The sequence below is a fragment of the Otolemur garnettii genome, unplaced genomic scaffold (assembly GCF_000181295.1).
Source record: "Otolemur garnettii isolate 467f Iridium unplaced genomic scaffold, OtoGar3 scaffold00060, whole genome shotgun sequence".
Taxonomy (NCBI): Eukaryota; Metazoa; Chordata; class Mammalia; order Primates; family Galagidae; genus Otolemur; species Otolemur garnettii.
In genome coordinates, this window is record NW_003852455.1 from 7100996 (window position 1) to 7121992 (window position 20997).

Below are 20997 nucleotides of genomic sequence, written 5' to 3' on the forward strand. Positions count from 1 at the left end.
GAATTTAGTTTAGAACAGTGCCAGAAGTAATGGCTTGCAATTTTACATTTTGAGGAATTGACATTGTAGTTTACCAATGTACAAACAATTTCTTGCAAATGATATAAATTCATGACCTCAATTTCCCAGACTTTATAACAAAGACTCAAAAGAAATGGAAAACTGAAGCAAGATTCAAGCCAGCAATGCTCCTCAGAGTTACTATGCCACAGGTATTCAAGTGGGGAACACTGTTTGCTGAGCTCTAATTTGTTTTTGCTTGTCAAGTTCTTTGCTGATCGCTACATTCTTTTTTATTATATTTGAGATAATTAAAGTTTTTAGTGATTTACTGTGCTTTGCAATTAGAAATGGTGACATACAATATTGGAGTGTTCCTTTAAGTTGTCACTTTAAACTGCAAAATAAAACTGAAGTTCTCAGCTTTGCAGAAGACATGGCTTACTTTAAAAAGACACTCTTATGTTCATTTTATTCTATTTACCCCATTATAAAAGTAACAATCAATCAGTATAATCATTATGACAGCTCATTAGTGTCTATTTGAGAGGAAAAAAAACAGCCAAGGCACCATGTTTCAGAGCAAATGAGTCCAAGATTTCTCAGACAGTCTTTAGTAATAACACCAAGAGAATAAGAGGGAGAGAGAGTGTTTGTAAATCATCAAGCTACTTCATTCTGATCGAACCACCCACATCTAGTGAGGATCAAGAGACACGGGGGGGTACAAACTGAATCAAGGGGACAGGGTGAAAGCAAGTAAACACTTTTAAAAAGTGACTCAAAGTCAGATAAAAATCTCATCTGTTCAGTTTTTTTTTTTTTTTTTAAATCAAACACATTCTCCGTCTTCATGGGTAATCAATTATATGGAAACAGCACACACTTTACACTATTTACCTATTGGAGTCCCAGTCATTTCTCACTTAGGAAATTGCCCTTTTAAAAAACTTTCTGGCCACTTAATATGCAATGGAAATAATACTGGGCTCAGTAAGAAAACAACCAACCAATCAAACCAAAAAATGACCTTTTTTTGATCCAGGAAAACATAAGATTCAGTTACCTGCAGAACATATGGGTAGACACAGCTTGTATAATGTGTAGGATGACTTTACTCTTCTGCACGAGTCATTTACAAATAGCCTTAAGTATATACCACACACTGTGTTTGTAGCTGAAGAAACCCCTTCAAGTAACAGCAACAGACTCGTGGCCCATGCCATTCCTGGCCGGGCAGAGGGGACAGAGATAAACACGACATGGCCTCTGTGCTCTAGAGCCTTTGGTCTAGAGATAGGGAAAAGGCATCTGGCACATGCAGTCAGCAATGAGGAAGAAGCAGAGAAATAAAAGAGTTCAGAGGATGGAGGTGTTAATCTGAATCAGGGGATCCGAGATATTTTTAAGGGTGAAGTATTTCCCCAGCAGGGCTATAATGACTAGAAAGGGTTTGACCTGGAGATAAAAATTGGGGAGTCGGGTGCTGAAGTGAAGAAGGAAGGCAGAAAAGGCCTCTTCTCTGAAATCTCACTATTTCAGTTTTCTTTTGGGGATTATCTGTTGAAATAATTTCCCAGGCCTAAGGCTTAGGAAGAGCTTCCATTTCACCCAGCCTTGCTGCTTCTCCCTGTGTGTATCTGGTAGAGTCCTCAACTGCAGTCTGGTGACAGAGTCTCACATGGTCTCTTTAAAAGTAATCAAGCCATTTCCAAAACATCTGATGTTGCCCTTTGAGAGGGTAATGGTTTTCCTTTTAATTCTGATTCCATCAATAGAGTGACACTAATCCAGACTGATTTGAGTAAACAGGGCATATTCCTCCATTGTCTCTGTGATCTGAGAAAGAATAAACTTGAGAAAGATCACTGCCTGGATTGGAAATGGCCCCTTTGGGTGTTTTGCACAAGCTTAAAAGAAAAAAGAAAATGCCTGTACAGAGTTCTTTCCAAGGCAAGCTCACTTTGGGGTGGTAATTCTCATAGGGGTATTAAACTAAACTGTACCTATTAGTGGCTTTAGTGCCAATAAGAAAGTAGAACTATTTCTTTTGTAGTGTTTCCAGAAGAGCTGACAACAGTGTTTCATAAATTTCCGCCTCTGGCAACACACCACAGCTTGACTCAAAATTCCCTCTTTCAGTTTTTATAAGGAAATCTTTTTTTTGCCATTTAAGAAACACAGACAAGATGCAATTCAGATTACAAGTTTTGCATGAAATATCAATTTACGCTTTATACACATTCCAGAAATGTTTTATTCTTGCCAGATATTCCCCCCCCTAGAACCAACCTGTGCTCTATCTTAACACTGGTTGCTGAATTTCAAATCCACAGGTGAACATTATCTGGTGAAGTCACTCTTAGCTTAAATCTACACAATCTTCCAATTGCACTTTGTCTTTGGAAAAATAAACAATTTTATGTAAAAATAAGAGTGTCTAGACTTACTTATTATCAAACATGAAATAAACTTAAAAATAAGACATTTCTAAGAATTTTATTTTGTAGAACATAGAAAAGAATGCTTTTTGAAAAGCAAAGACGTGTTATATTACCAACCCAAATAAGAAAATCAAACGTAGGGAAGTATAAAAGTACTGTTTCAGAAAAGATATCATTTAAGTAATTATTTCTTCATTCAAAGGAGATTGTATAGCAATGTGGTATTTTGTGGAACCTCATTGTTGCCCCTAATATCTTCCAAGAGTCCGTGGGACAATCATAGTTGGGTACTTTCAAAATCTACTTTATGCAAGTGGAGGACTAGGTTGGTTTAAAAAAAATTAAGAAGAAAGAAAAAGAAAGGATGAGGCACAAGCTGAGCTGTCTCTGCATTTTTCATGGAGCCCAGTTGTACCTCTTATCTGCTCCCTCGGCCTTTGGGTCAAATCATTGCATTCACCCTCCCCACCTCCAAAAACACAGTTGACCTTCCCTCTCCTGCTCCACTATGATCTCTCTAATTGTCTACATTGTGTCCCTGGGTGAGATGGTAGTGATGAAGACAACTGTGGAAGGAAATGACGTTAATGTAGGTAAAGACATGTCCTCTCCCAGTATTTCTCTATGTTAAATATTAAGTGTGTATACTTGTCCCAAAACAAGATTTGGAAAGTTTATGGCAAATATTTTTATTTGAGATACCAAGATCTTAATTTTCATCTTTTAAATTTAATTTGATGGGGCTGTTTGCTTTTGCAATGGGGGCATTCCTATTGCTTTCTGCTTTACTCTCTCCCAGCTGGAATTCTCATTGTGGACAAATGTCACACTTGGGATGCTGGGATATTTTCTTACACATGTAACTCCAGAATAACTCTGTGTATTTGCAGCAGTGACCGGAGAAGACTTTCCTGTTCCGATTCTAAGATGACTGACTAGTCAATAAATAAAGTTTACTCCTAATTAACACAGAGAATCAGTCCGAGTTGGGTTCTAAGGTCCCATAAAGACTGAGGCACCATATCTGTCTCTGGAAGTCTAGGGAAGGAGTACAGGCAACCTACAACTTCTCCCAGCCGGAGCAATCCTGTGGGCTAATTCTTCCCTCTCTCTGCAGGGTGCCACCTATAGCCCATAGAATGTGCAGTCAGAGATTGCAATCTCACATTCAGAACACTGTTCACACGTTAAAAGCACATGAGTTCAAACTCTTAGTGAAATAAATGCCTCCATTACACTCTCTTGCTATTTCTATAAAAGCTTTCCATTTTGACATAAATATTAGATACATGTAAATACCTGAATCAACACGTTTTCTTTTAAACACCCTCTACCAGGCTCCTTCCTCTAGTCTGGCACAGTTCTCCCTTGTGTTTGTACCGGTTTTCTACCTTCTGCACAGAATAGCTTTCCTTCCCTCCCTCCCCAGAACTGAAATCCGGTTCTCAAACCATGTGAAATGTTACTTTTGGCGTGACAAGTTGAAACTCCATTTCACTTTCTTAACATTTTTGGTATCTTTTACTAATTATCCTTTATACTGGAGACATTTAACACGAACACCCTCCATACTCTCTAGGACTGTGAATTCTCAGAGGCTAATGGCTGTGACTTCCTCATTTCAGCTTCCTCACTGTGTCTGCCACACTCATTATATTCAATTCATTCTCCGAAAGTGTTGGGATAGAAGGAAATGCTTCTTTTATTGGGGTAAATCATCTAAATGGTTGTGGCTGGTATGTCAAATTCATTGCCTCTAGTATACTACTTTTTTATTTTGGGGTGCTGTTTTTTTTGTAAAGAATGAGATGAAGAATAAGGACTTTATTATAGAGTAACCATATCATTTATCTTCTAGGTGGGACAATTTTGAAAGTGAAAGGTGTGCTATTAATAATTATGCTGAAACAGAAGGCATCAATAAGGCAAAACAAGACCAGTAGTTTCCAACGTATCCATGGCAAGGACCCCAGATATTAAAGAAAGCCAAAATACAGGACATGTATGAGACTTTAGAAACAGTCTATTCCTACCCTGCCAATGGGTCCAGAGAAATGATAGATATTCCTGTAAACTGTGCAGCCCATGTGCAATGGCAAAAGATGCATATTTGTAATTTGGGGCAGTCTAGAGCAAAGCCATGTATCCTCCCAGGGCTGTCTAAGACAGCCCCAATGTTGCCACTCCTCTGTCAAAACCTGTCCGTGCCCTGCTGCTGCCACTATGATAAATGCACTCTCCTCTCAGTGTTATGGCCCTCTGAGCCACTCTATCTTACACTCCTAACTCTATTTCTAATTCTCTCATAATTTTAATTCTGAGGGCACCAGCATTCATCCCCACCCACCCTGCCTTTACTGATGCTTATTTCACCTGAATTCTTCCTACCTTCTTAACATTTCTAAGAAATGTTCTGCCCGTCCTTTCAAGTAATCTGTATCATTCATATATACATAGACATTCTCCATCTTCCTATGTCAAGGGGCTCTCTGTCTGCCCGACACTGTATCTGCTGCCCATGCTTCTCAGTGACGTGTGAGATGTGCTTGACGTATGACGGTGTGTTTATCTGGCTCATTCTCCAGTGAACTACAAGCTAATAAGTGAGAACTGCTTCATGTTTAGATCCTGTGGACCATCTTTTATACAACTGGGGCTTTGTAGGCATTTATTTACAAAAGAACAAGTCAATCCTTCTAGTGAAGTTTCTCCTCTCAATACTACTTTTCATGAATATTGACAAAGGACAACTCAACCAAAAAGTATATGTAAAAATTATAAAATTTTAGAGAGACAGCACATTAAAAAGCCACATTTCATTGTTTTCTTGAGCCTCCAAATTGTGTTCTTAAGGGAATATTAGGAATAAGATTTAAGGCTTAACTTTTGAATCTAATGCTTCACTTTGACACTCCAATCCATTCTCCTCCAGACACAAAGTATACTACACTGGGGACCATCATCAACTCTAGCCACAGGCACTGGATAGTAGCCCTGTGTCACTCATCTGAACTTTTTCTTATCATACATCAAAAGAAAAACTGAGAGCCCACTGGGCTTGAAAATATTTCATCTTCAAAATAGTAAGACATTTATAGAACTTATAGAAATAATTGAGTTGTTTTTCGGTGAGGTATATTTTTGTTACCTATGTTCACTCTATGTATTGACATAAAGCAATCAGTAGTTAAAAAATATACGACAGGAAAACAAAGTTTAGTTTGATAACGAGGGTAAAGAAAGGATTTTTAATTAGAAGAGAAGGATTTTCCCTTCTCTTCTATCAGCTTAGGCTCCACCCAAAACAAACACCTGCATGTCAAAAAAAGCTGGGGTACAGTTATGGTGACATTTTTCTAATTGGCTGATACCAAATCTTTCCTTGATAAACGTACCATCTCATGATTTCATACATTTATGTTCTTTACAGGCAGAATACAGTTTCTAAATTCTGTATGTACTCATCATCTAAGAACAAGTTAGCAACTCTGCATTCAGAAGATGTATGTAGTACAGATGAAGAAAAAGCACCAATACATATTTATTTAGTGGCTATAGATGACCCAGACGTCCATTCATGCTTCCTGCTTCACTCCCCACACTCCTGCTGAGGCTCACTGCTCTTCTAAAAAGCAAAACAAAACAAAACAAACATGCTTTTCCTTATCTAGGTAAAGGATAAGTGATTTATTATCACCAAATCATTTTTTCCAATAACAGTTAAGGAAGGTATGATCCGTGACCTGTGGTCCAAGATCTCTTTCTCCTAGTTCCCTCTGGGCTTGAGGGCACCCAATTGTAAAACAAGCAGAGCAATTGGAGGCTGCAGCCTGGAGTGAGGAACACAGTGTGGTCAGCCCCGGAATTAAACCTGCAGCTTCTGCCTCTTCCTCACTGTGTGCTTTTTCCTACGATGCCAAACATCTGAGAAGCACGACAGGAGACCACCTAAGATAACACATTTATTAACTATCAAAAGAAAAATTATTCCTGTTTTTAAAAAAATGGTTCAGTCAGTAAAAACAGTACTGGAATAGGCCAGACTATTTTCTTTGGGCATGCAGGCAAAGAGGTCAACTAAGTGACAATGACCTGTACTCTAAGGAGTGTCACTTTTTTTCTTATATTCAATTAGCTTTGCACAATGGTTCATCATGGAAGCTTTTGGGGAGCATCTACCTTGAATCTTAAAGACCCTCTTTAGAGTGTATTCTAGCGTTCTTTGCTTTGAAAAAGAAAAAAGTTAAATATAGGGTTCTCAATCATATGCATATCGCTTGCTTAACTACAGATAGAAAATCATTAACCCTGATTTGGAAAATGAGGTTTCAGGATATAAACCTTGGATTCTCATTTTGCTATGAAATATTGTATCTCATTTACCAAAGTATCTTACCTTCTTTATCCGAAACCCCAGATGGAGAATTTCAGTAAATAACTCCTTTTCTAAGGAGGAATTTGAGACACCGCCTTCCCATACTCATACACATACATACGTATATACACAGAGATTGAGCCCAGTTTATTTGGCAAGAAAGTTGGACTAATACTTAATCTATGAAGAAGTCCCTTTCTTTTGAGACTTTCTATCTCCAAGTCTGAGACCAGTCCCAGAGGCTGTGTCATTCCAGGCATGGGCACTGGGGAGTGGAGCTTGTTTGAGGCTTCTCCACTGTAACCCAAGGGTAGAATCTTTAGCTCTGCCTGTTACATCCTGCCCAAGTTCCCCTCCCTTCCGGACCCTTTCCTGTTCATTAAGGGCTTCCCCATATCCAGCACCGCTGAATGCCTGGAGCTGGGGAAGAACTGGAAAGTTGTGGAAAAGGAAGTGGAGAAAAAATTGTTTTCTTCTATTGTTTTTAAAGTATCAACTCAGAGAAATTACCAGTACATTGTTTGAAGTCAGACAGTAGGTTGTTAGTTTTTAAATAATTTTCACTCCTACTGCAAGTCATATGCCTTTAATGTTCTTAATCTGCCCAATATTCTTTAACAATTCTCATGTGATTAAAGTAGACCATTATTTCTGTATTGAAGTTACTCATAAACGTGAATCCCAAAATACTGTTGACTTTTGTATTAAATTTCAGGATTCTCAGGCCCATGTGGTTCCCGGAAGATATAATCGGTATAGAACTACATTTTTACAGAACACTAAATATTGAAATAAAATTCTATACGGAAAAGAAGGTGATTCTTAAGTTATAAGATCGGAAATCAAGTCAGGAAGTTATCACGAAATGCACTCACTCGTAGAAGAATGTGAAAGTTATAGGCAAAAAGACGCAGGAAGGTAGGGAAGTTCAGCCATATTTTTTCAGGTATTTTCCATGCATTGCAGCAGCATGCTGATAGAAAACAAGACAAGTACTACCTTTTGAGCTCCTGACTGCCCACTAACCTAAAGTTGGAAACATTCAAACCCATGCAAAAGCTATTCTCTGTCATCATAAGGCCGCCATATTTTCACATGTGGTATGACTCTTATGCCACCATAAAAGGCCATAATTCTTAGAAATACGCTCTCATCACACATTTATGCAATGTTTTTCTTTCGTGACATTATAGGTAACTTAGAAATAATCATTTCTCGCCCCTTTTCACCGACTTGCACTTTCCCTACAGCTAAAGCTGAACACGTCTGCTTGTTCACTTTCACACTCAGACACACGCACAGCCAGCTCCTAGACTGCTTACAGACACCGTGTGTGACACAGCTCACCAGTAACCACAAAGTCAGGTATGACATGACAGATCGTTTTCCTAATGCCTGAACCCGTCCAAAAGGGGATCCAATAGAATGCACCAGATAGTCATAAAGGTTGCCTCCATTTTTTTAACTGTTGGGTAACATTTTAAGCTAACTTTCATTATTAAAGCAAAACAAGAAACTCAAGTTTCTTTACTGAGGACAAGCAAGCCTGCCTGAATGTTTTAAAGAAAAATAGGGACTTCCTTTTCCTTCTTTAGATAACTTGATATTTCCCCTGCTATATTGACACAGTTCAGGTGTCTAGACAACAGCCTGGTCAACACGATAGCGCAGGCCCGGCTGTGTTGCCCTTTGCCCGACTCTTCCTTTTGCGGTCTGCACCCGAATACTACACATTTTGTTTTGATTTTTAAGAAGCTCAGTTTGAGTACTCCAGTCTACTTTTCCAAGCACTCACCTGCAAGCATTTTCATCTGAAACACTGAACTCTCTCTCTCTCTCTGCAACACCCCCCAACTCCAATCTGATTAGTGTCAACACAGCTGCCCTATTCTGAGGAATGTAAACTAATATTGTTGCTAGATCTCCCTCAAGCTTCGGAAACTTCCTCAAAGCCTTACATTTCTTTAGGAGGCTTTTTTTTTTTCTTATCCCTTTGCCCAGTGAGTTAAGTCCCAAAGATAAAATTCTTGAGAAGAGATCAGAAAGGCAGGTCATTAATTCCTTAAATAAAATCCTGTATACAGTAATACACATTTACATGTATGCATGTATAAATAGTTAACAATGCATTGCTCCAATGTAACTTTATCATCCTTACACAGTGAAAGTATAAGTCAATTGCCAGATGATACTGACATTATCACAGTCCCCTCCGGATTTAGATGGGTCTCTGGTTTAATATAATTAAACACAAAAATGGCTTTTAAAAATCTTCATTGGATTGTTAAAAAAAAAACAAAACAGTTTCATTCGCTTTTAGGATGAAACCTGAAGATAGAACTGAGCTAAGAAGTTAAGATACAGTCAAATAATTTGTCTTACTAGTAAGACTCCCATCAGAGGAGTCCTTTCAATATATCTAGCAAAATAGGATCCGTTTTCTCAGTCTATTCTTAATAAACAGTGAATGTATCAACTCCTGAATAGCGGGTTTCTTCAAATGCATAATGTCACCAAGGATTTTTTCTTTTTCATTTTCTCCTGTTTTATCTCCTACTTAAAAAAAAAAGAAAGAAAGTCTTCCAGCCACCACAGAAAACATTAACCTAGAAAAGGAGATTCTCACATACAAAATTTGCAAAAAACAAAAAAAAAAACAATAAAAAAACACATTACATTGGGTGACCAAGAACCACAAATACGCATTTTATTTTAAAAAATAAAAACAAAAAAAGCATCTCTAAATGGAGAGCTGAAATCCCCAATCCTTACCTCACTAAATTGAGGCTGGGCATTGTTTTCCAGGTACAACATGTTAGCTGTGAGATTGATCAGTGCTGCTGTCCTCTCTTCTGGCTCCAGGATTTTGCCAGCCCCCCCACCCCCTCTGAGACCCTCACAGTATGAATCTACCAAGAAGATAACAGAACTCAAGTCCCTCTCTCTCTTTCTCTCTCTCTGTACATAATTTAAGGTTTCCTAATATATACCCACTATAGGCATGAGGGGGCGGGACTCCTCTTTACCTGTCCAATCCATCAACTTCCACCTGGACTCCTCCACTCCAATGGAGTGAGGCCTCTCCCATCTCATTAAGTAGTTAGAATTCCTTATCACCAATCTTTAAAAGAAAAAGAAAAAAGAAAAAAAAAAACCCCAGGAGACAGACAGGTAAAACTTTCCCTGTCTCTTTCATAAGAAAGTGCACTCTCTTTTAAAAACAAAACAGAATCTCCCCAAACAAACCGTACCACCCCCACGACTTACAGAAGGCATTTCAGAATGTTATTTTACTCTTTGGCACCTGAAAAGTAAAACTTCAGGAAAAGTATTAGAAAGCTTTCTTAAAAAGGTGTAGATTCAGGGTTTCAAGAATGATTACACAAACTTAGCAGTTAGAGGAAATACTCAAATCCGTTGTTGTACTTCATCAATATAAAAATTAAAATCCACTGCCTACCAGCTGAAAAGTTTTCAACTTCTTTTTCTCAGAGAAGTGTCAGTAGTTTCATATCAAGCAATGCCAACAACATAAGCCATTTGATTTTTCAGAGATTGCTTCAATAGGGATTTAAATCATGGGTCCCGTTAACTTGTAAAAGCAAGTTAAGTGTCTGTGTCATGTACAGGAAAAAGAAACCCTGAGAAATGTGCTCTTTAAAAAATCTTATCTATTTGAATGTTTCTTTTCTCTCCTTCATTTTACCCAGTTTTTATTAATGCTCAAAAATATCTTTTCTTGTAAATGGGTAATAAAAATGATTATTTTACATGATGTTTCTATTTGAATGATTAATAGAATACATCTTAAAACATGAGAGATCAAGGAACTTTGGTCTTAAAATATACATATTCTTCAAGTTAAGCCTAAAGATGTAGCCTTAAAATATATTTACAGAGACACATAAGAACATTCATGTAGAACTGGCCTTAGTTACCATAATTTACTAAAGATAGCATGGACACTTGATGGGTATTATATAATTCATTAAAGATATTCTCTTCTTACTACTATTAGTATTTCAGCTCAATTTATATTTATTATAAAATGTAAAAGGCAAAAATATTAGAATAGAAGCCAGAATAGATTAGTACATTAATTTCAGAAATAATTTGCAAATATGCTCATGACCTTGGATTTGCCTTCTCTTCACTTTTACTTTGGTATCCATAAAATATACACATGTAATCATAGGCTGATACCTATTTTAAGGCCCCTGAATTACTGGTGATCATGCCTTCGGTTTTATAAGAAAAATCTCCCATCATCTTATTTGATCTCAAGTATCCTAGAATATAATACTCTACAAATTTATATCAGATAAAACATTTGTTTCTTCACTCAAATATTGGGAAGAATGACTTCTCTTAATACCTGTAATTAAGCAAATGATCACTGGCTACAAGGCAAAAAAAGAAGTTCAGTATAATTATTTGTACCATGTATTTAAATTCTACACCCACTGACAGCTTAAGGGTCACCAGAAGAAAGAAGATGGTTTGCTCCTTAAAGCTGTGCTCTATTCCTGCGGTGCAAAAACTTGGATAACCCTGAGAATCATCCTGGGTGTTGTTTGAAAACAGATTTCTGGAGCTGGCCCCAAATCTACTGAATCAGTGTCTCTTCGACTAGAGCTCCAAATGGCTTCTATTATACGGCTTGCTAGGCAGTTCTGAATGAGTCACGCTTGGAAATCAATGCTAGAGGAAATGCTATTAGCACAACTGCCCCAGAAATTCATTACTAGATTGTTTTTTACACTAATGGGATAATGTCACCATGGGAACACCTGAATCTAGGACTCACAACCTCAAGTGTTGATGATAAACACTCAGAATGTCAAAAAACATTCACAAAGTCAAAAGATTCTCCATAGGATTTGATAAATGAAAAAAGTCAAATTCTTTCTGTGTAACACTTTGTTCACCAGCACAATGGTCTCTATCTGATGTATCCACAGAGATTCTGAAAAATAACCTAGCACAATATATCCACCATGGCTACTTGCAGACTTTTAAGTAGTTGAGGAGATAGAGTTAGGGAGATAGAACTCCCTAACTGGGAGTTAGGAGATATGGGCCCTATTGCCAGCTCTGCTTGTAACTAGCTCTATGTCCTTGGGGCAAGTTACTTAACCACTCAGGATTCAGATTCCTCATTTGTGAAATGGGGAGCAGAACCAAATGATTTGTAAAGATCATCACAAAGGTAAGAGTCTCTGTCTTTGTCCAGAATTCAAGGAAGTATTCAGAGGATTCCTCATTTTTTTCTTATTTTACTTGGATCTCTGTCCCTCAATTTGCTCATCCCCATATTGAAGCAGTCAAGTTACACAGATATTTAAGATCTTAAATGACATAAAGAAAAGAGAAGAATTCATTGAGGGGAAAACCCAGGTCTTTGGCTCTAAGATACGCTCACGATGAGAAATTAGCTAATAGTCCAGATAAATTTCAACTTAACACAAACATTTCCAGGAAAGAGCCAATTCAAGTATATCAGATAATGTTTGATTTCAGAATTAGTGTGAGTACCTGATACAAATATGCCTTAATTTAAGGGTGGTTACAAAGAGTAACAATTCTCTGCAGGTTACCATGCAACAGTGCTTATACACGGATCTCGAATGTCCAGCAGTTTCTTAATTTCCCTAACAACTTACGGGAGGTATTACTGGAAGGTATTATTATCTACATTTTGCAGATAAATAAGCAAATTCAAGGATTTTAAATGAATTTCCTAAGGGCTCAGAAGTTAGAACCACTCTAGAGTTCATTCCCTTCCATTCTCAAACACTACCGCAGACTCCTCAAAGCAGGCGTCCTCAAACTATGGGCCACATGCAGCCCACCTAGGACATTTATCCGGCCCACTGGGTGCTTTTGCCGCCGCTGCCTGTCCTGCTTAGCAGCCAACTCATCCCAGGGCCCGCAGACCGGCCCTCCAATGGTCTGAGGGACACTGAACTGGCCCCCTGTTTAAAAAGTTTGAGGACCCCTGCCTTAAAGCTTCACAGCCTCAGAGTCACATGTCAGCACTGCCCCCAACTGAAAATGTCACTGCTGCAAATCCACAACTTTGGGAGTAGAAGTCCAAGAGGCAGGTAGGACCAACACATATGCCTTCCATAAACATTTTGTTAAACATCCTCCTTCAACAGTTATCCAATTCTTTCTTTGTCATTAAGGGCTAGAAATATTTTTCCACGTACCTGTTTGCCTGAGTATTTGTTCTCCTGTGTATGTGAATGTGTGTGTTTGGTCTTTGAGACTTACATATGGTATTAGGATTTGCTTTGTGGTATAGGAAAACAATAATTTTTTCCTTACTCAAATTTATCATTTTTTCCTTTCTGATACTGGTTTTCAAACATAGTTTCAAAGGCCTTTTCCAGCCCAATGTTATATAATTCTGAAAACATAGTACAATATCCTATCACGGTTTTCGAATTTTATCACATGCAAAGGTTTTAACTTTCCAAAATTTATAATTGTGTGAGAAACAGGGGGAAGATCTACCCACAAAATAATTGATCTTCATCATTTATTGAAAATGTTTTTCTCAGATATGAAATGCCAAACCAAATGTCAGTGGCTCAATTTACACCTTCATACGAGAAAGTTAAACAGGTATATAAATCTTTGGTACACAGAAAGCATTTGAAGTTCTTCGTCCGTGCCATGTTGAGTTGGGTAGGGAACCATTCAGCACCTATAAAATTCTAGAAAGAAATGGATGCAATTTTGTACTCATGTATCTATGTCTGCTTCCAGTGGGTGGAGACAAGTGTAGATGAAGGGAAATGCTTGGGTTTCCTGCACCTGAGTAATAGATAATAGAGATAACAGTTTCCAAGATAAGACCCTAGTTCTATGGAACTAGGAGTGAAATTAGGTAAGAAAATACCAAGGGTGTGGCTTAGTTTGGCTAGGATTAAAGGAAGGAAAAGAATTGATGGCTTGTTTTTATTATATCAACAGTTGAGATGCTTAAGAAGATATGTATAGCTGGTTCTAAAAACGGTTGTCCCTCAGTTATCCATGGGAAATTGGTTCTAGGACCCTGGGGCGACTACCCAAATCCATTAATGCTCAGGTCCCTTATATAAAATGGCATATGTGTATTTGCATATAACCTTTACCTTAAATAATCTCTACATGTAAATACTATCTAAACAGTTATACTGTGTTTTGGGGTTTTTTGGGGGGAGTGTTTTTTTTTAACAGTTTTTCTCTGTGCCCCAGGCTAGAGTATCACAGCCTCAGCCTAGCTCACAATAACCTCAGGCTTCTAGGTTCAAGCAATCCTCCTACCTCAGCCTCCCAAGTAGCTGGGACTATAGGCCCATGCTACCATGCCTGGCTAGTTTTTCTATTTTTAGTAGAGACAGGAGTCCTCCTTTGCTCTGGCTGGTCTCAAACTCCTGACCTCCTTCTCTACCCTCCAAGAGTGTTAGAATTATAGGCATGAGCCTCCATACCTGGCCTGTATTTTTTATAATATTTTTATTGATGCATCGCTGTTTTTTAACTTTATTTTGTTTGAATATTTTCAATTCATGGTTGGCTGAATCCGTGAATGCAAGCCCAGCGGATATGGAGGGCCAACTTACAAAATTGAAAAGCATCATTAGCTTTTCCATGTTTTAACCCCAAATCTACCTGAGAAAGAAAGAAAAGCATACACAGCAGTGTCTCTACTTCCTTCCCTCTCTCCCAGGGTTTTCTTACCATCTCTTCATCTATCCTAAGGGCAATTCTGAAGCCACTCCTCACGGTGCCCAAAGCCAATGGGACCAAGTCAGCTATTCAGACAGACATTCAAAGCCCTTTGAAATCTGTCCCCAAACTACCTTTTCAGCTTCAACTTCCTTATAATCCACTTTCTTTCTACATGCTGGCCATCTCTGTCCCTTGGCTCAATCTTGTCCCAAAGTTTGGAATGCCTTCGTTCTCTTAGCTTCTTTAGATGTCACCTTCCTGAGGACTTTTCCAATCCCATAGCTGAAGTTAAATATTATTTTACATGGTAATGTATAAAAGCAGTAATAAAATTCTTTCAGTGCAAAACAGTGTATATTTTACTGCCTTCCCCACTAGATTATGACATTTTCGAAATCAGAGTACATATCTTTTCATCATACCATGTTTAGTGTTCTAAAACCTCAATTAGTATTAGCTCAATTAAACAGCTCTATAGGAAAGAAATTGAAACAGCAGATTCTTTTCCCAAGATTTATTGGGAGATAGACATGTATTTCACAAAGATGTCTTTTCTGTAAGAATCAGAGTACAGAATTTAATTAAAATAAAATAGAGAAAAAACTGCTTTCAATTTAAGCTCAGTATCTCAAGTCTTGAATAATTATTTGCCAAAAGGGAAACTTGTCAGCATAATAAACTTTAGCAAGTCAAAAAATGTTGGGGTTTTTAGAACCTATATGAAAGCTAAGAAATGCTGGGGCTTTCCAAGTTTCTGCCAAATAAAATCAATTAGATATTTTAATGTCAACTACTATTAGGTTAAAGGATGCTCAACAGAATAGACTAAGTTACTTTCAAAGCTCTGATGCTTTCTAAGTGATTTTCTTCTCCTCCTGCCTCAGATAGGTGACAAGAATTAGCATTTGTAGAAGCTACTGAGCCACTAAATTAGGTTATCAAATTAATTTTCTCTTTAATCTAAAGCTAAATTTCGAGCAAGATGTTAAATAACATCCATTTTAGGGTCATCGGCTAGGTCTGAAAAATGGGTCAGATTTACAGGCATGGAGATGAGTCTGTCCTACGGTCATACTCAAGATATCATTTCTTACCTGTTCAAGTATAAATGTCCCAGTAAAAGGTGAAACAGTGGACAAGGTTTAGACCATCTCTTTGTATATTTTTATGGGTCAGGTACTCTCCCAAGAACATTACATATATGAAATCATTTATAATTCTCATAAAAAGTCATGATTTAGATATTTTGATCTATTTTCCATATGAAGACCCTGAGATGCAGACAGATACTAAATGATGGAATCTGTACATTTTGACCCCAGAATACACACACACACTGCTGTGTGGTTAGAGCGCATCTGCCTCTCCGCATCGCCCCCCACTCCTGGATGTATTCCTCCTTCAAAGTCATGTCCATAGCAGCCCTACTGCTCATTTGCCAGATATCCTTATTTATAATTATAACACTTCTCTGGATTTATATAGTGTTTTCTTTCTGAAGGGCTTTGAAATAGTCTAAGTAAATAGATATACAAACGTATAGCAATAAGATCATCTCTCCTATTATTTTCTACCATGCATTAAAATACTTTACATGGTTAAAAAAGTGATATCTAGAAGAAAAACTAACAAATATAAGTAAAATAAAAATCAACTAAAGCATGCCAGAGAGAATTAAAAGTTCCCATGGTTTTCCTCCTGTGTTTGTATATAAACAAAGATCATATACTCAATATAATTTTTTTAAGTTATCATAATATTATTAGCATTTTTCTTTGCTCAGTGTTCCTACAACAAAAAGTTCCAGGTCAAAAATTACTTGATGGGTACAGTATCAAGTTAGTTTCCAAAATGATTGCTCACCAAATTACATTTCTGTAACTACCAGAGAATTGAAGCTCATCATGAAAAATTATTTTCTCATTTTAATATGAATTCCCTTGATTGCTAGTGATGTTACACGTGTTCCAATATGTTCATTTGCCCTTTACATTTCTTCTCCAAAGATCTATTAATTTCTTTTGCCTTCCTCTCAATTTCTGCCCCATTGAAATGATCATGCTTTCCTTATTAAGAGAGATTTTAGCTCTTTGACAGATTTGTCAAACATTTCCAAGTTACTTTTCTTTTTAGTACTTACACATGTTAAAAGAAGAACTCTTGTTCTTTTTATTATATAAAAATGATATTTTAGGATTTCTTAAATATACATGTTATTTGTGTAGACTGCAAATAAACATGTCTTTTGTGTTTTCAACAACCACATATGTGGACTAAAATGGAGTCAGTTATCCCAGAAACTAAAGGTAACCATTATTAAAATTTTGCTATACGCTCTTCCAAAAATACATATGGTATATAAGCCTGTGTTTTAAAAAACTATATGTATATATAATATTAAAGATACTTTCTTAGGTATGTATATATGTATCTGTATATACTGATGCATGTACCTATTTTTAAAATTAACTTGCTAATATAAGTACATTATTATTAATGTATTTTTATTTAAAAACATGATTTTAAATTGCTACATAATCTTAATGAATTAATTTAGCCATTGACCATGAATTGGACATTCAATTTACTTTATTTAAATTTTAAAATTATCTTTAGAAACAGGGTCTTGCAGGAGGCGCCTGTGGCTCAGTGAGTAGGGTGCTGGCCCCATATACCAAGGGTGGTAGGTTCAAACCCGGTCCCAGCCAAAGGCCAAACTGCAGCAAAAAAATAGCGGGGCATTGTGGCGGGTGCCTGAAGTCCCAGCTATTTGGGAGGCTGAGGCAAGAGAATCACCTCAGCCCAGGCGTTGGAGGTTGCTCTGTGAGCTGTGTGATAGCTGCCACAGCACTCTGCCAAGGGTGATAAAGTGAGACTCTGTCTCTAAAAAAAAAAGGAAATAGAGTCTTGCTGTTACTTGTTACTTGCTCTGTTACTAGAGTGCTATGGTCCAATCACAGTTCACTGCAGCCTCAATTTTTTTGTTTAATTTTTTAAGAGAAGGAGACTTCCTATGTTTTCCAGACTGGTCTCAAGTTCCTGAACTCAAGTAGTCCTCCAACCTTGGCCTCCCAAAGTACTGAAATTATAGGCGTGAGCCACTGCACCTAGAGTCACTTTTCTTTTAGCATGATAATTATAAAACAAAAAAGTATTAGACTATTAATAAAATACTTTACTTTAATCTAGTTGATTTATTCAATTATAGTTATTACTTAAAAGCCAATAGATACATTGATTTCTAGACATTATACCAGTTAATGACAGAGCTCACCTTACTACGAAGCACCAGCAGCTGGTTTTATTTAAAATAATTGTTAATACTGAAGAGTAAATCTTCATGAACAGAGTTATCTTCCTTCTATTGCTATTATACAGGATGTTCCAAGGTCACCATACCAAATACTGACAAAATATTTCTCTACGTGTTGACTATCTCTTTATAAAATTTTGTAATGTATATTTGTAAGCAAGGATACATTTAGCTACCATTTACCATTTTCCTTATATATGGCAACCTTTGTCACCCTGTACATTATTGATTAAATAAACATACTCATCTCCAACTCCATTGATTGGTATATTTGGGTGTTAAACCAACTTGTGTTTGAATACTAGAGGGTTTACTTAGTTTTTTGTAACTTCATCTCTAAAATTAAAATATCATCTTACATTATAATTGTTAGCTTCCCTAAACAACCCTCTAACAGTAGTTTATGATAGATTCTTCATAAATTTCAGAGCCCTTTATCATTTTATACGTTAATGTCTATAGTTCTGAACAGGGCTACCAAATGCCTGACCTAAGTTATTACTTTTTTAAACACTAGATTGTCTCATGTTTCAGTAGTCCAATTATAGTTATTTTTCAGTCCCTGGCCTTCCTCCTTACTGCCACATCCTCCATTTGGCTGCCACCACAGCAGATAATCACAGACAAAGCAGTCAGTTGTCAACAAGGAATGGTGGAAAGAAGGTGCACTAGAATCAACAGCAGAAACTGATTTTGAGCTAATCCTTTTTGCTGAATGGATAGTGAATAAATATTCATTCATGCAAATTGCGTAACACATCACCTTTCCTTCTGGTTCCATACTAGGATATAGTGTAACGCAATTCCAAATTGTAATAATTTGCTTTACTCTAAAACCATAGGAAAAGAATGCTTCCTGCCTTTAAAAATCATGCTAAAAAGGGCATTGTTTCGAATGTCATGGACTGTGGATTAAGTTCTGGCTCTGACAGTAAATTCCTTATATTATCTGATGCAAGACACTTCCCTTGTCTACGCCTCAATTTTCAATCTGCTTATTGGACTTACATTGCTATGTATTTGACATCCTACATGACTATGATTCCCAGCTTCCTTGGAGTTTACATTTGTCTATTTAATTGTGATCTGAATTTCACTATTGATGTAGACAGACAATTTCTCTATCAGCTTTATATCAGAGATCTGTTTCTCATGGTATTTCCTTCCTAAAGAATCTGCCAGGCAGTTGACTTAATAGACCTGTTGATTTCTATCCAACTTTCAGCTCTGGCAATTTCAGACTTCACTTTTAGTTCCTCTATTTTACTTTCCTCAGCATGAATAATAGGTTGGGCAGGGGATGTCTCATTCTTTCTGGAGGCTGTATTTTGAGGCAACTCAGCTTTCTTTCTTACATAAATCTTCTCCACCCTTTCCAGTTAAAAAAAAAAAAATCCCAAGGTAAAATCAAAAGGAGGTGTATTTACTTTGGAGACCTGGATAAACTCCAAGGGAGAACAAAATTCACATTTTGCTTTCAGAGAGTTCCAACATCCTTCTCTGGCTTTAACTTCCGCTGGTTTATACCTTTAGTGGTACGATATGTGTCCATTGGTAGCTATAGTTCAGTTAAAGGAAATAGTAAAAGTTACAGGTCCGTGACTTCAGGAAAACTTGGATAACTTGGATGGGTGAAAACTCCTGCCACATTCTACCTTTGTATCATGGAAACAATTTCCACTCCTTTGAAACGTGGACTATCAGAGGCCTTGGTCCAAAATAGTAACAAAAACATGAAAATAAATGAGTTCCGAGTGGCATTTTTTGTCCCAGGGACCCTGAGTACGGAAGAGAGTGAAGCTTAAGTGGAACAAGAAAACCAGGTCTGCAAATAAGATTTGGAGGAAAACCCTGGGGATAGATTGTTTACCAAAATGAATAACCAATGACAACTTCAAGAGTAATGAAAATGTTTTTTGTAAGAGTCCGGCAATCAATTATAGATTTAAAGTATTCCATATTTCCACCTAGGATAGGCTTAATCATGTCTATTAGGAAAGTCTTAATGGATAAAGAAGGATATAGTGGTTTGGGGCTGGATAATAAGAGCAGTAGGATATATACTATGCATTGCAGCTTACAAGGGGTTCTTATTCTGTATGTCACAATTTTATAGCTTTATATGGCCTAGTTCCTCCATATCTCTAATAGGCAAATCTAAATGCATTCTTTTTTTTTTTTTTTTTAAAGACAGAGTCTCACTTTATCACCTTTGGTAGAAAGCCATGACATCACAGCTCACAGCAACCTCCAACTCCTGGGCTTAGGCGATTCTCTTGCCTTAGCCTCCTGAGTAGCTGGGACTACAGGTGCCCACATCAATGCCCAGCTATTTCTTATTGCAGTTTGGCCAGGACCAGGTTCCAACCCGCCACCCTCAGTATATGGGGCCAGCACCCTACCCACTGAGCCACAGGCGCCACCCTCAAATGCATTCCTTAACAGTACTGTTACTTCCACTTCCATCTTACTCAACCTTTGTTCACTTGTTGGGTGTCTGCTCATTAAGATTGCTAAAGTCAGCATCTTACTCTCTCACCCAGGCTAGAGTGCAGTGTAGATCACAGCTCACTGTAACCCTGAACTTCTGGACTCAAGAGACCTTTCCTCCTCAACTTTGTGAGGAGCTAGGACCATCGGCTCAGGCCATTTTTTGGTAGAGACAAGGTCTTATGCTGCTCTTAAATTTCTGGCCTCAAGGAATCCTCCCACCTGGGCCTCCCAAAACTCTGGGACTATGAGCATGAGCCACCGAGCTCTGCCTATTTCCTTATCTTCTTTTGTCGTTTCTCTAGGCAGCCAGTTGCTTTCTTCTCTAAAATTTTTTCTAATTTTGAAAATAACTATATTCTTTTAAATCGCATATCACTATATTTTAATCAACTTTTCACGACTACCACAATAAAATAGGAGCTTGGGAGGAAGAATGATGCCCCATCTAGTTTCTGTATTTTCTGCATCTTGGAGAGTGTGCACAGGAGGTCCTCCAACTCTGTCTGCTAGATGGCAGGTCTGGTTTGATCCACCTACTGTGTCTGTGAAGCCCGCAGAGCCATGTTACCCCCAATTCTCAAATAAGGAAATGGCGTTTCAGAGGGGTTAAATGCCATTTTCAATTCACACATAAACCATGCTTAAGGCTG

General features: G+C 37.5%; 1 protein-coding gene across 6 annotated transcripts in view; it reads right to left on the reverse strand.

The window, feature by feature from the left end:
• Positions 1 to 20997, reverse strand: part of TP63 (tumor protein p63) — a 229967-nt gene that overhangs the window by 91715 nt on the left and 117255 nt on the right. Inside the window, exon 1 of one of the 6 annotated variants that reach the window (XM_003792706.1) lies at positions 9592 to 9685. The exons of 4 other annotated variants lie outside the window; for them this stretch is intronic. In XM_003792706.1, coding sequence (XP_003792754.1) covers positions 9592 to 9633 — 42 coding nt within the window. In that variant the 5' untranslated portion in view covers positions 9634 to 9685. Of the gene's footprint in view, positions 1 to 9591; positions 9772 to 20997 lie in introns of those variants that run through there. One more of the 6 variants, XM_012806942.1, reaches the window with a different exon arrangement.